The sequence below is a fragment of the Sinocyclocheilus rhinocerous genome, unplaced genomic scaffold (genome assembly GCF_001515625.1).
Source record: "Sinocyclocheilus rhinocerous isolate Xijiao unplaced genomic scaffold, SAMN03320098_v1.1 scaffold1285, whole genome shotgun sequence".
NCBI lineage: Eukaryota > Metazoa > Chordata > Actinopteri > Cypriniformes > Cyprinidae > Sinocyclocheilus > Sinocyclocheilus rhinocerous.
In genome coordinates, this window is record NW_015645559.1 from 398,218 (window position 1) to 412,347 (window position 14,130).

Genomic DNA, 14,130 nt, shown 5'->3' on the forward strand with positions numbered 1-14,130 from the left:
GTTATATATATATATATATATATATATATATATATGTGTCGCTGTATTTTTTTTTTTTTATTTTAGTAACTTTGTCAGTTACTTGCCTATATACATATATATACACGCACGTGTGTGTGTGTGTAGCTTTAATTTTTTTTATTTTAGTTTTAGTAATTTTAGTACTTCAACTTATTTTATTTCAGTTAGTTGCCAAGGCAACATTTTATTATTTTAACTAAATTTTACTATTTTTACGTTTTAGTTAATAATAACAACACTGTACAAAAGAAGCAATTCATCAGAATGTTCATGCTGCTGTTTTCCATGTATCAAAAGCATACATTGACCATGGGCTGTCATCTCCAAAAAATGACAAAAACACTTTAAAAGTGACCTTTACAGCCCTTAAAATGTAAGAGAGCAGCGTGAACATTCTGCCAAATATCTCTTTTTGTGCTCCACAGAAGATACAAGTTTGGAACAAAACAAGTGATAGTAAATGATAAAGGCTTTCACTTTCAGAGCTGGATGTTCTGGTGGTCTGTTAACTAAAAGAGGTCTCTTTGTGTTCCTGTAGAGTGGTTCCTGCCCTGCAAGGCCCAGCAATTTCGAGATGTCTGGAAAAGGTAAGACCAGTTCATGCGTGCATGCTCGTGTGCATATGTGTGTGCGTTTTGGCTCCGAGTGGGAACAGAAGGGTTTTTGTATAGCGGTCTTCATCTCCCTTCCTCCACCCCCACCTCTAATGGATGTCTGACCCATAGCTCTCTGTATATGTGTGTGTACATTGGCTTAGACTCGCTCAGTTACCCTATAAGACGGAGGATCTGGCCCAGCAGATGCTGATGATGAATCCAAAGGACAGGATTTCAGCCCAGGATGCATTGCTACACCCATATTTCAACACTCTTCCACCTCCGTTAATGCATCTAAGGGACAGTAAGTGCTGGAGAATTTCACTATATATGAGCGGAATGCACGCAATTCCAGCTTCAAAGGTTAATCCGGTCCCGTTACAGACAAGGTCAAAGTTAAACCCCTCTTAGTCACTGTCAAAACTGCCAACCTTTTCAACGCCGACTCAAGATGAAAAGAGATTATGCAATCTTAGAAATGTCTTTTTCCTCCTGTCTCGTTTCTCATTCTCTAACCTTCTCTCTTTCTTCGTCAGCTGTGTCCATCTTTAAGGTGCCGGGTGTGAGGTTAGAGACGGAAGCGAGGGATATCTTCAGCCCCAGCAGACGAATGAAATCGCCTCTTGCTCCGCTGGCCAAGTGCTGGTGAAAGTCTCGCCTTTGTAAATAGTTGGTGTGCTTGTAAAACCAAAACCACACCAGCATGAGTAAACGTGACCCTGTTGCAGCATGACGGTCAGTTTGTATGTTGTTTATTCAGATCTTAAGCAGCTTAATTCAATATATTTCTGAAAGAATATCAGATTCTCTTTCATAAGATTCGTGTTTTTACAATTTGGACCAGTATTACCTAAAAAAAAGTTTTATGGTTGATCATGACGATCCAAGTCAAAGCTGATTTCACCTCTGTGTTTCATTCTATATTTTGAGATCCATATCCACCTTATTTTTTAACATAGGAGTGGGTGCATCCATTCGTGAATGTGTGATGCTTCCAGTGTCATTTTAGCTGTACAAAAATAGTCCTTTATGCTGCTTGATGTTGCAAACTGGTATTTGTTATCATGTTATTTTAATTTATTGTCATAATCATAAACACACCAGTTTGTTGCACAAATAGTTTGACCATTTACTGCTTTCTCCTATTCTTCTAGTTGGAACAGCTAATGAATCGGAAGTCTCACATATTCACCGAAAATAGCTTCTACGTTGCAAAATAATTTGGATAGCATCATATTCATTGAGAGAGGATCACATACGTTTGCTTTCCTTCCTCTCTGCAAACTGATGTCCAGAGACTGTTTACAGCACACTTTCATTGTGAATACGTTTAAGTTAAAAGCACTTATTAATTTTATACGTAATTTAGTTTTTGTATATTTTGCACAGAAAAGAGATGAAGAGTGTGCGAGAGAGATGATTTGGGAATATGATATGAAAATATGTGGAAGAATATACCTACTAATCTTTCAAAGCTCTATTGTGTAGTGTGCAGGTGGGAAAAAAATGACTTGTATGCATTCATAAAACACACCTGGAGAGAGTCTCACCCGAAAAATACCTGTTTTTGTACAGCACATACTCATATTTCTCCTGTACGCTGATGGCCACTGTGTCGAAACATGTTCAGAACTGTTTTTAGCTGTGTATGTATCAAGTTCATAATTAATAGTTTCTGTATCTTTACATTTTTTACATATTAGCAATGTCTGTATATGATGTTGAGATTCAAAACATGTGCTGCTTCTCAGTCAGTGTTCTAAAAGTGAGATGTACAGCAATATTGGTCACCAACATTTTAAAAAAAATAATAATTTCAAATAATAGAAACAATCACATTGCCAGTAACTCAATGCTGATGGCGTAAATGGATGTGCCTGAGTACTTCCACACACTTCAACATAATGCAATACTGTGAAATCTGGGTATGTGTTCATATAATTGTATACAATCCCACTGTGTCTTGACTTCTGAATACATATTGTAAAAATGACACCAGTATATAATTGTCTGTCTTGAGATTTAGTGGGGTAAATAAATAAAAGGTAGAAAATAAATATAGAATTTTACATTATTACTGTTTCATTCTGCTTTCTAAAGACTGCTTGGAAATCTTTTTTAGTCCTAGTTTTAGGTTTCTCTTCAGGTTTATGGATAGATCTATAAACGTTAGATCATTCAATGGAGGGTCAAAAAAGATATTTATCTTTAAAAAATATCATTTATTATATTTTTACAGTCTAAATGGGTCTGATCCTATTGGCATGTATGAATCTACACTTACATGGACATTTCCGTCTCAATCAACCTAGAGTCTCAGCCAAACAATGTGGCATGATTTATTTTGGCCAATTGCAGCCCATTTAGACAAGATACCGCCTGACAGACCACAGTTTTTGTTTTTATGGCTGAATCTGAAATCGATGATACAATTAACAAATAATGAATGTTCCGGTTCTTCGACCACTATGCTAACCATCTATTAAACACAGTCCAGATGGAGGCACTACAAAGAAAGGGATGGAAAATACGTGACGAGATTCTGTAAAAAAACAAAACAATGTTGAGACAAACGAGGTTTACTTTTCATTGGACTGGATCAGGTGAGTTGTCTAACTTCTGGATTTTGTATGAAGATGGTGCGGAGGGTAGAACTTCCTGTCTCGTTATGAAACCACTGAATGGGCAACACAATGTACCAACAAGCTCTCAAGAGATCGAATTTCATTTAAACCTGAAGGGCTTTACACACACGCACACACACACACACACATAGCCTACAGGAAGTTCAAACCTGCAGTATTTTCGTCTATCATTTTCCATCTGGCTCTATCAAAGGCAGCGCTCCTGCAGTTCCTGTACCAGCGGTAGAACTTCCTGTCTCGTTATGAAACCACTGAATGGGCAACACAATGTACCAACAAGCTCTCAAGAGATCGAATTTCATTTAAACCTGAAGGGCTTTACACACACGCACACACACACACACATAGCCTACAGGAAGATCAAACCTGCAGTATTTTCGTCTATCATTTTCCATCTGGCTCTATCAAAGGCAGCGCTCCTGCAGTTCCTGTACCAGCCGTGAGAGGGCGCGATCTTTCGCACAAATTCAATCAACAAGAGCACGACTATCTACATACAGAAGACCGGGGCTAGTAGTCACAAGAGTTTTAGTAGCTATATGGTTTTGATTTAAAAGTCCACTTACGTTGATTTATGTTGGTTCCAAGCATCTCATAGAAATAATGATAATCTCTAAAATGACAATAATTATAATGAACAGTCTACTCCAGAAGGTAAACAAATGAACACTAGGCCTATATCACCACACTAGATAAATTCAATCAAATTACCACTATACTATAATTTTTGTCTGCTAATTGTTTATTTATTACAATTTTACAGTTTTTTCATGTTTAAATTTTGCTGAAAAGCCTACAAACTATATGTTGTTTAATGGCCATGTTGTTTAACTTGTGAAAATGTGTGAATATGTGCCTTTTTGGTGGCATGTTCTCACAAAAGGGTCACTATGTTTTTAGAACAGAAATAGAAATATCCAATCCTAAAGCTGATTTCAGCAAGTCTGTGAAATGTGTGTGTTGGTTTCCGTCACGGGAGTCAGTGGGTGGAGAGAGTTCTGACGGAGTGATTCAAGGCCATGAAATGAAAAGCTGAAAGCTCAGATGGTCTCTCTCAGTATGTATTTTCCAAGGCTTAACTCACTCTGATGTGGTCTTGGTAACGTTTCTGCAGCGCCAGCAAGGTTTTATATGGGTTTATGATATTAATTAATGTCAAAGCACAAGGTCATAAGACCGCCGTTAGGTAAAGTAGAAACTATTAAGTACTTACTTACGTCGGTAAAGCTCTGACAGATATAAAATGGTAAAGGCCTGTATAAACACACGTACAAGCCAAAAACGTCACACAAGCCAGAACTCACTCATAAAGTGTGCACAATACCATGATGGAGATCCATTACTCACTGCTGAATTAAAGCAATCTGCGATGGTGCACATGCTCGTTTCTTTTTACGTATGAGTATATAGTATGTATTTTCCAAGGCTTAGCTCACTCTGATGTGGTCTTGTTAAAGTTATTGCAGCGCCAGCAAGGTTTTATATGGGTTTATGATATTAATTAATGTCAAAGCACAAGGTCATAAGACCGCCGTTAGGTAAAGTAGAAACTATTAAGTACTTACTTATGTCGGTAAAGCTCTGACAGATATAAAATGGTATGGTAAAGGCCTGTATAAACACACGTACTAGCCAAAAACGTCACACGAACCAGTACTCACTCATAAAGTGTGCACAATACAGTGGTGGAGATCCATTACTCACTGCTGAATTAAAGCAATCTGCAATGGTGCACATACTCGTTTCTTTTTACACGTGAGTGTATTTAAAAGTGTGCAATTTGAGGAGAGTCAGTTCCAGTGTATTCCTACAGAAACATAGGTCAGGATCCCTGGAGAACTGAGCACAAAGAACAAAAATGAATCTGCCGTCTGTCTCCAGCGTTCAGGCATCTCATCCGATATCCTGATGATTTGAGAATGCATGAGGACATTCCATTTAACCATTCATCCTTCATCGCCCACTCCACCCACTATAGGATACTTTTAGCCTGAATAACTACAGTATCTCCAGTCTTAACACCCTGAGATCTCCTCTTAGCTTCTTCTAACACACTTTCCACTTAAATATGATTTGTTAGAAGTGAAAAGAAAACTTGAGTCATACTTCTCAGTAGATGTGCACAGTCCACTCCTTACTGGAAATCATCAGAGTGATTAGTAATAATTATTCCAAGGCTAATTATTCCCAGAACCCTCTAACAAATGTCTTTCAACCACTCGATACACTTTAGCCACACCTTAGCAACCACTCAGAGCACCCTAGAAACGTTTTAGCAACCACATAGAGAGCTTTTGTATCTATCTGTCTGTCTATGTCTATCTGCAACCATTCTAGCAACCCTTCAGAACATCCTTGCAACTATAGCAGCTATTTCAACAAGTTGTGTTCCAAATTTGAGGTTGATATTTAAAAAATAGCTTCCAGCTAAATTTAGTTTGGGAGCAGTACCAAACGTTTCCACTAGAAGACATTTGTTTCCCATTAGTTTCCAATGTGGCCATTTTTGACCGCGAAGAGTACAAGTGTGTCTTTTTCTTTTGGGACCATTTAAACTTTTTGAATAATGTCCATGATTTGTGTGTGTGTTCACATAGCCAGTGCCAAAACTGTTACCAAGTTTTGTACCATTCCGATGAAGTAAAAAAATTCTAAAAAACCACAACATTAAATTTTTCAGTCAAAAATGACCGAAGAGCATCAGAGGGTTATGCATGAACTGAGAAAGTGTATAGCTTAAATTCAAGTTGCTTTGAAAGAAAATCTGCTGTCTACTGTAATTCTATTATCAGATGTCTGTTACTGTTGACTGTACATGAAGAAAGGAAAAAACAAATGGCACATGACACTGTATGAAATGACACAGGCACTAAATAACGAATGCAATGTGTCAGGATTTTGCATTAGCCTTTCACATGTAGGATAAACATGAGAAAGGCATGTGGCCTGTTGGGTAACATTTCAAGGTTGCAGTAGCATTTGTTTGGCAGCATGTGTAGCTGAGGAAGGCGACTGTGAAGTGTGAGAGAGTGTTTTGGGTGTTGTGCGTGTGTGGTCTCGGGCTCTCACAGCTTTTGTGGCTCTCTCTGTTTATTCATGGCTTCTCAAACACATGCAAGAGACAGCTGTTACGCCCAACCTCCATGCAGGCCTCACAAGCCTGGGGCTGGATTTACACACACCAGCCAGATAGGTGTCACTCTATCTGGGGTGGAGTGTGAGGATTTGTGGGTCAGGGGAGGTGTAAGCTGTCACAATGAAACTTTTTACTGTTAATCGCCATATGGAAGATGATAGAGCTGTATCTGTGTTTTTGGAGCACAGAGTGACTTAAAACAGTACAACTACGTTTGGAATCTTCCATTAAAACAGTCTGGAATTTTTCCTTCTTTCATTAAAATGGCCTTGAATCAATTAAAAAGTTTTTTTTTTTTCAGTGGGAGGAATCTTTAGAGACACAGTCTCTACTTTATTACCTTATGCAACTATCTGGAATCTCATGAAACACTGGCATTTTTCCCATTGAGAATAATTTCCTTGTACCCTCCTCCCGATCCCTCTCTGCTCTTTCTTTTCTGTCTTCCTCTCCTCCCTGCTCCATGTGAGATTGAGTCTTCAAACAATAGATCCCCCTGCCTGCTCATTTAATCTGCATATCACTCTTCCATTGACCATTATCAACAAAATAGCCACCCATACTTAGCATGCAAATTATCTAGTTATTTGGAGAAAGAGAGAGAAAGAGTGAAGCCCAGTGGGGGGTCTGCAGGAGGAGTGTGGGTTTCCTTTAACATAATGGGATTTTAACTGGGGGAAGGGGCTTATTGTCTTTTGGCGGCTCATTGAAACCCTTCAGTTTTTTGGTTTTGTTGATAAGATATACCTGTTAAACTGTCTCAACTTTTGTCTCCAAAATGTTTTGAGCACATTTTGCACAATTACTTTCTAGTAATTATTCACACTGCAAAACCTCTGAAAACATTTTAGTAGAGCGCACCATGTTTTAACAGTCTGAACTAGGAAGAAAGCTTAAAGGGGTCATATGATGCGATTTCAATTTTTCCTTTCTCTTTGGAATGTTACAAGCTCTTGGTGCATAAAGAAGATCTGTAAAGTTGCAAAGACTAAAGTCTCAAATCCAAAGAGATATTCTTTATAAAAGTTAAGAGTCAGCCGCGCCTACCTAAAACGGCTCATTCTAACACGCCCCCACATGTCTACGTCACGATGTGGGAAGATTTGCATAACGCCGCCCAAATGTTCACGCAAAGAAAGAAGGCGTAACTTTTATTCTCGCTGTAGTATTGTTGCCGCCGCCGCCGCCGCCATGTCGTGAAGGCGCTGTGTGATTCGTTGTGAAAGCGAAACTACTTTGTTTGGCCTTCCAAAAGAGGACGATATCGCTTCGTCGTGCCTGGAGCTGATCCGTGCTGGTTGCTGAGGAAATACAACAACTTTGCACTGTGGATCGCCGGATCGGCTTTCACCGTAGACGAAGCGGAGTCCAGCCCGGGGTCGTCACATGTGGTTGCCGCAAGCCCTCCGGACGCTCCTTCGTCGAATCCGCCGGCCGTGCTGTTCTCAAGCCCACCGGCCTCCGCTCACTCTAGCCCTCCGGCCATTCCTCACTCTAGCCTCTGCTCACTCTAGGCCGCCGCCGCTCACTCTGGGCCGCCGTGTGTGACGCTGTGTTTCGTTGTGAAAGCGAAACTACTTTGTTTGGCCTTCCAAAAATGGACATGACTAGAAATCAGTGGTTAAGTTGTATTTACAACACTGTTCCAGAACACTTCAACCCAAATATTCAGATGTGTGCAGCACATTTTATGGAGGACTGTTTCCTGATCCTGGTAGAGTAGACTACAATGCCGGCTGTTCTGACTCACAGACTGTAAGTACGTTTTTATATTTAAAGAGTTTTTATATTTTATATATTTAAAGCGAGTTTTTTGGGCAGTGTAGAGTAGGGCTTGTTGTTTGTCATTTCTCCGATCACAAATGCAGACATGGTTTTATGTTTACACAGCGCGATGCAACGCAAATAGAGGAGAAACAATAATGTACAGTATGTGGAAAATAATGTGTTTTTTGAACCTTAAACCGCATAAACACATTTCATTACACCAAATACACAAAATAATGTTCTTTTTAGCAACATCATATGACCCCTTTAACAAATCTAGGCTATAAAAACATTGAAATGTTCTGTTTTCTTGTCACGATTGTAATATAATTTAATTTAACAGCTCATATAAATTCTGTCATACAAAAGCTGTTTTATTTAAGCTGTTAAGTATTCTTTTAGCAGTGGGAATAAACTTATATTCATCACCAGACTGAACTCTTAAATGCATGTAAACACACTTAGTTTAGTTCTCATTTAAGAGCTTAGGTCATGACAGGAGTTTAAAGATTGAATACACATCTAAATATACTGATCAAAATTTAAGGTGAATAAAATTTAATATCGTTATTCAGTAGGAATGCATTAAATTAATTAAAAGTGACAGTAAAGACTATTAAATTGTTACAAAAAATTATATTTCAAATGCAGTTCTTCTGAAGCTTTTATTCACAAAAGAATATTGAAAAAATGCATATGGTTTCTACAAAAATATTGAGCAGCGCAACTGTTTAACACTGTTTTGGAGCAGCAAATCAGCATGTTAGAATGATTTCTGAAGACTCATGTGACACTGAAGACTTTAAAGACTGGAGTAATGACTTATGAAAATTCAGGAAGAAGAAAATATATTTGAAATTGTAATAATATTATGCAATATGACTGTTTTTACTGTATTTTTGATCTAATAAATGCAGCCTTGGTGAGCATAAGAGACTTCCTTCAAAAACAACAACAACAAAAAACCTCATCGCCCCAAACTTTTGAATACTTAGCATAGGGTTAGAAAGCGGTTTTATCACATTAGTCTCATGTAACGTGTAATGTAATGTGCTTGTTATAATGCGAACAAAACAGCATGAACTGTAACATTTATATATTTCCAGTGAAAGTGTATGACTGTAAACTCACTAACTTCATTCATTCATTATTTGTAGAAGAGTGTGCTTTAAACTACTATATGAATTGTAGCCCAACGCTTTGTTACACACCAGCCATCATATGATGTCTTCTGTCTTTTCGAGTGTTACATCAGCTTTGCCAAGCAAAGCAATGCTGCCCCATCTTCCAGTTCTCCTTTACTCTGACCCATCAAGCATCTGGCTGTGTAGTTTGATATACTATCGTTTACATTACATGGAAGTAGGGCAGCACATGGGGGACCAGGCCAGCCACTGCCGCCATCAAATGCACTGGAGGTATTAGGCAGGATTTCCTGCTATATTAAGAACACAGACATGGGGCTCAGAGGAACGACACAAGAGGCCCGAACATCACTTTTGGTGTCTCGGTTCATGCTAGACGTTACCTGAACAAAATGAGAGAATTTGAAAATATAATTGTGAGGGATTTTGACAGATTGATCAAGCGGGGAGATATAAATGCCCATGGAGGAGACTGTTACTGGTTTTTGTAAGCTGCACTTTGTCCCAGGTGGACTGTCAAAATATGTATTTCAGAGAAAGAAAGAAAGAAAGATACCAGAAAGGAGTTAATAAATCTAAGATATGTTCTACATCTGTAACAGATGATATAGTAACTAGATGGCAAAGACTGAAGAAGTTCAGCAAGATGGCAACACACATTATTGGTATGCAATTTGGCAACCTAGTAAGCCAAAAAATATAAAAAGCAAAAGAAAAAAAAACTGATAAAAAAAAAATCCACCAAGGAAAAATTAATTCAGAGCAAAAATTCCACTGAAAGTCACATAAATACAGTGGCAAAATAGGAGCAAAAACTATCCCAATATTAATTATTTTTATTTTCTTATTTTCAAAGATAGAAAGATTAACTAATTAGATTTAATTAGTTAAAATACATTCTCTTTAAATTTCTTTAAAAAATCAACTCCAGGGGGAAATATTACCCCTTTAATAATAATTTAAAAAAATCTGACACTGCACTGTATCCATTAGATTGTGTCTAAGCACTAAACAAATTGGTGGTCAGATTCTGGCTAACTGGAGCGCTACTCTTTCCTACATTCCTTCTTGCTCTCACCCCTGCTTTGCTCTGAGCCAGATTTTGAACACAACCACCCATTTAGAATGAACCTTCCCTGCGTTCGGTCAGCAGAGAGCCGTTGGTGAAGTATATCAGCAACAGGAATGTGTAAATGTACTTTTCCTCCATTTGAGAGAAGATTACCATTTGAGAGCTGACCAAGTCAAATGTATACCAACCCATTAGCGGTACTGTACACAGACACAATGTTGCATGAGGTGTTTTTCCTAAAATGGAGCTGCCTGGGTATCTTGTGTTTGACTTTCCTGGTCTGTTCTCACTCGGACTCGTGCACTGCAAGCGAGGAAATGAATTAAAGGGCTTAACAATGACTGAAAAGCACCCCAGAAACAGCTGCACATTATGAAACACCTATTAACATTCTTTTGTTAAGTGAGTATCTGAGAGAGAGAGAGACATTCACATGGATAGACAGACACACACTGAAGTATTATTCTGTTGAATATTTTCCCCCATGTTAGTTTAGTCACAGGTTGCAAATATATTGCTGTACAGCAATGAAAGCCGGGATTATTGAGGATCAGGTGAGTTAACAAGTTAATGAGCGGCTTAATTCAGAAAACATTCTTACTATGGCAATCATGTGAGAATTTGATCTTTGAATGACTTTGAGACTTTTCCATGACCTCTTTTCTAAGAAATCTGACTTTTAGACCCATTAACAGGTGAAAAAAGCCAATCAATATATAAATATGCTGTTAAATTTACGCAGAGTGGCAGCTGTGGTTGCCAGAAATTCATCGTAAATAAATAATGTGACAGTGTTTCCGTTATTATGGGAAGCCTGTGTATTTTACAACTTATAAGCATAGATTTAATTAAGTTATACCAATCTACTTAAACTCAGTTTTTTTCCCCTTAAAATGTAATATAACACCATAATAATAAAAGGCGGTAAAATAGAAAGTCACATGATGAAATCAGAGTTCATCATTAAGTGGCTTCTCCCTAAAACATGGCCACAAAAGATAAGGACACACAAAGATAAGGAAAAACACCATCAGGGTAACATACATGATGCTAAAATAATGCAAAAACATTAACTAAATAACTGCAAATGTAACACAAAATAGGCTAATGTACATTACTGATAACAAAATGAGAATAAAACAATTATTTATTCAAAATATAATCATATGTGATGTGTCATGCTTCTGGGAATGTTCTCTGTTTGACAGCATTTTGTAGTAAAATTATATATAATGCAATGTTAAACCATTTACAACTTTAACTGTATGTGGTAAAGTAATAAAAATTACAAACATATTATTTCAGTGTAGATTTACAATGATGGTGAGACCAAGACCCCATATCTAGAGACCTGAATATCACAGAAACTTGGGTGGGTCTCTTTTGATTTGGGCCAGTAAGCAAACACCCTAGCAACCACTTAGCAACAAGCTTAAAACACCCCAAGAGTTTTGCATGGGCAAGCATTCTCTTTCTTCAGAAAATGTAAATATCTAGTTCCATTGTTCTCACATTTATCTAATATGGCCCCCCCCATGGAAATACAGTGAACGCTCAAGCTATAATCTGGAGTCAGACTAGGTTAATGTTACACCGGTTTCACACTGGACACATACGCAGCATTTAAGTGGCGTGTGCGCAGCATGAACTCAGTGTGATTTCACACTAGCAGCATTTCTAGTGTGCAACTGATACTCTTTTTACGTGTCTACTACGTGATCATACATCCAAACATGTCCAGAAAAAAAAAGGTTTTGGCTTTGTTTTCCTAGTTTTTCATACTTTAGAAGATAATGACTGAAAAGTAGTTTAACAAATAGCGTGCAGGCATTGTATAATCAACCAATCATGGTGTGTGCAAGAAGGTGGGAAATACAGAGAATGGTCAAAGCAATGCAGATATGCATACATACAGTACAGTATAATGTATGAGGACAGAAGAGAGCATGTCAATAGGAAAATAAAGCCAAAACTCATATCCAGGAAAAAGAGAACCATATGATTAAATGATTTACTCTACATAGCTGTTTTTTTATCCTTAGCATAAGAAACCATTTTTTCAAAGCTTAGATTGTCCTATTGTTACAGATAATTATTTCACTGTTCATTCAATTTCATTAGTTGTTGTTTTAGGCTAAACAGATGTATCTCACCTCTCTAACACAGCAAAAGAAAACCAAATGCTTCTTTGGCACCATGAAAGCCACAATACAGTGTTAGGAACGACAAATTGTTGTCAGAGTGTGTGAGAGGAAAGAATTGAGAAAGAAAGGAGATAAGCATTGCAGTAATTAGGTGTCAGATTTAGCTGAATAATCTGAGTCTTTTCAACCTGGGATTCTGATATATTGCTTCTTATGGCCTGGTGTAATGTCAAAAACAGTTACTAGCTTCACGTCAATGTATTCTTAAAGACTACAAATGTCATCTTTTATTAAAAGATCTGCCGAAAAGCATTCGCTCCCCTCTATTTAAACACGGAGAGAACAGACTGCTCTGCTCTCGCATAATCTGTTTTCTTTGAGACTTTCTTTCAGATGTGAGTCCATCCCTGAGTCCAAACTGCTGCTAGCAAGATCCCTGAATCAGTTTTGAAGTGATATTGGAGGTCTGGTCAAATACTGTGTATTTGCGTGATTAATTCAGCAAGAGATAAGGAATGCTGACAGATGGGTAAAATATTCTGTTGAATGTGAAAGGGAGAGACAAATGTTTGTATAACAGACATTGGATCCAGATATCCAGAGATGTGGATAAGCAAAAAGAACAGACGTAGTGATAAACATATCTTTAAAATCATTGATTAGGTTTATTTAGACTCTGATTGCTATCAAATTCATTTTGCTTTTGAGAACAGGCACATTGTCTGTGCTATTCAATTAAAGGTGTACCAAAAAATGGAAAAACTGTTTGAAGCATGACTGGAAAAAATCTGTTTTGAATAATACTCTCTTAACAGCATCTGTTATATGCCTTGCTTTTGGTTTAGACCATTTTAAAAAAGTGTTCTGCAGTGTGTGGCCCTATGCATTTGTCCTGGTTTCGTCATCAGATGTGTCTCTGGCTGTATGAATCTACAAGACTCACATACCATTGAGATTTATCAACATCTCTGAGCTCAAACATCACTATAAATATGGCCATTACAGCAGAAATATGTCACTAGTTTGGCCTATGAGTTCCAATACTTGGCCAGCGATTTCTCATAAACAGATTTCTCATTAATCATAAATACACATGCACAGGCTTTCTGCCCATTTTCAGGTTGCAAATCACCGGACTTAACTTTTCACAAGTTGAATGTGCTCTTATATTTGTTTGAGAGTAATAATTCAGTCCGGCTCCCACTTCATCACCAAATGGCTTTATGATCTATGTGGCAGAAATCACATTCAGTTGAGGAGTCTCTGCTATAAATCTATTAGTTTTACTGCACAAACATCTATTTCTTCTAAGGTTCTTGCACTCGAATCCCAGATCTCTAAAAAAAAGATTGTCCCTCCAAATATGACCAAATTTTGAAGACATTCAAAATCACCTTAGCAACAAAGTTTTCACTTTATTACACTCGTTCAGTTTGGGCCCCAAGATTCCAATACATATTCATACATTTAAAATAAATTAGAAAATTAATTTCGGGGAAGAAGACACTACAATCCCACCCTTTTCTAAAATATTCCTTCCGATCCAATAAGGAACGCACGCTGCGCTAAGAAAAACACATCTTCCCATTGGTGGGAAGGTAGGA

The 14,130-nt window shown here is 37.7% G+C and overlaps 1 protein-coding gene across 2 annotated transcripts in view; it reads left to right on the forward strand.

The window, feature by feature from the left end:
• Positions 1–1,786, forward strand: part of LOC107706659 (cyclin-dependent kinase 15) — an 18,175-nt gene extending 16,389 nt beyond the window's left edge. For both annotated transcript variants that reach the window (XM_016510443.1, XM_016510442.1), the window contains 3 exons: positions 560–608; positions 779–921; positions 1,154–1,786. In XM_016510443.1, coding sequence (XP_016365929.1) covers positions 560–608; positions 779–921; positions 1,154–1,266 — 305 coding nt within the window. In that variant the 3' untranslated portion in view covers positions 1,267–1,786. The remainder of the gene's footprint in view (positions 1–559; positions 609–778; positions 922–1,153) is intronic.
• Positions 1,787–14,130: the final 12,344 nt, after the last annotated feature.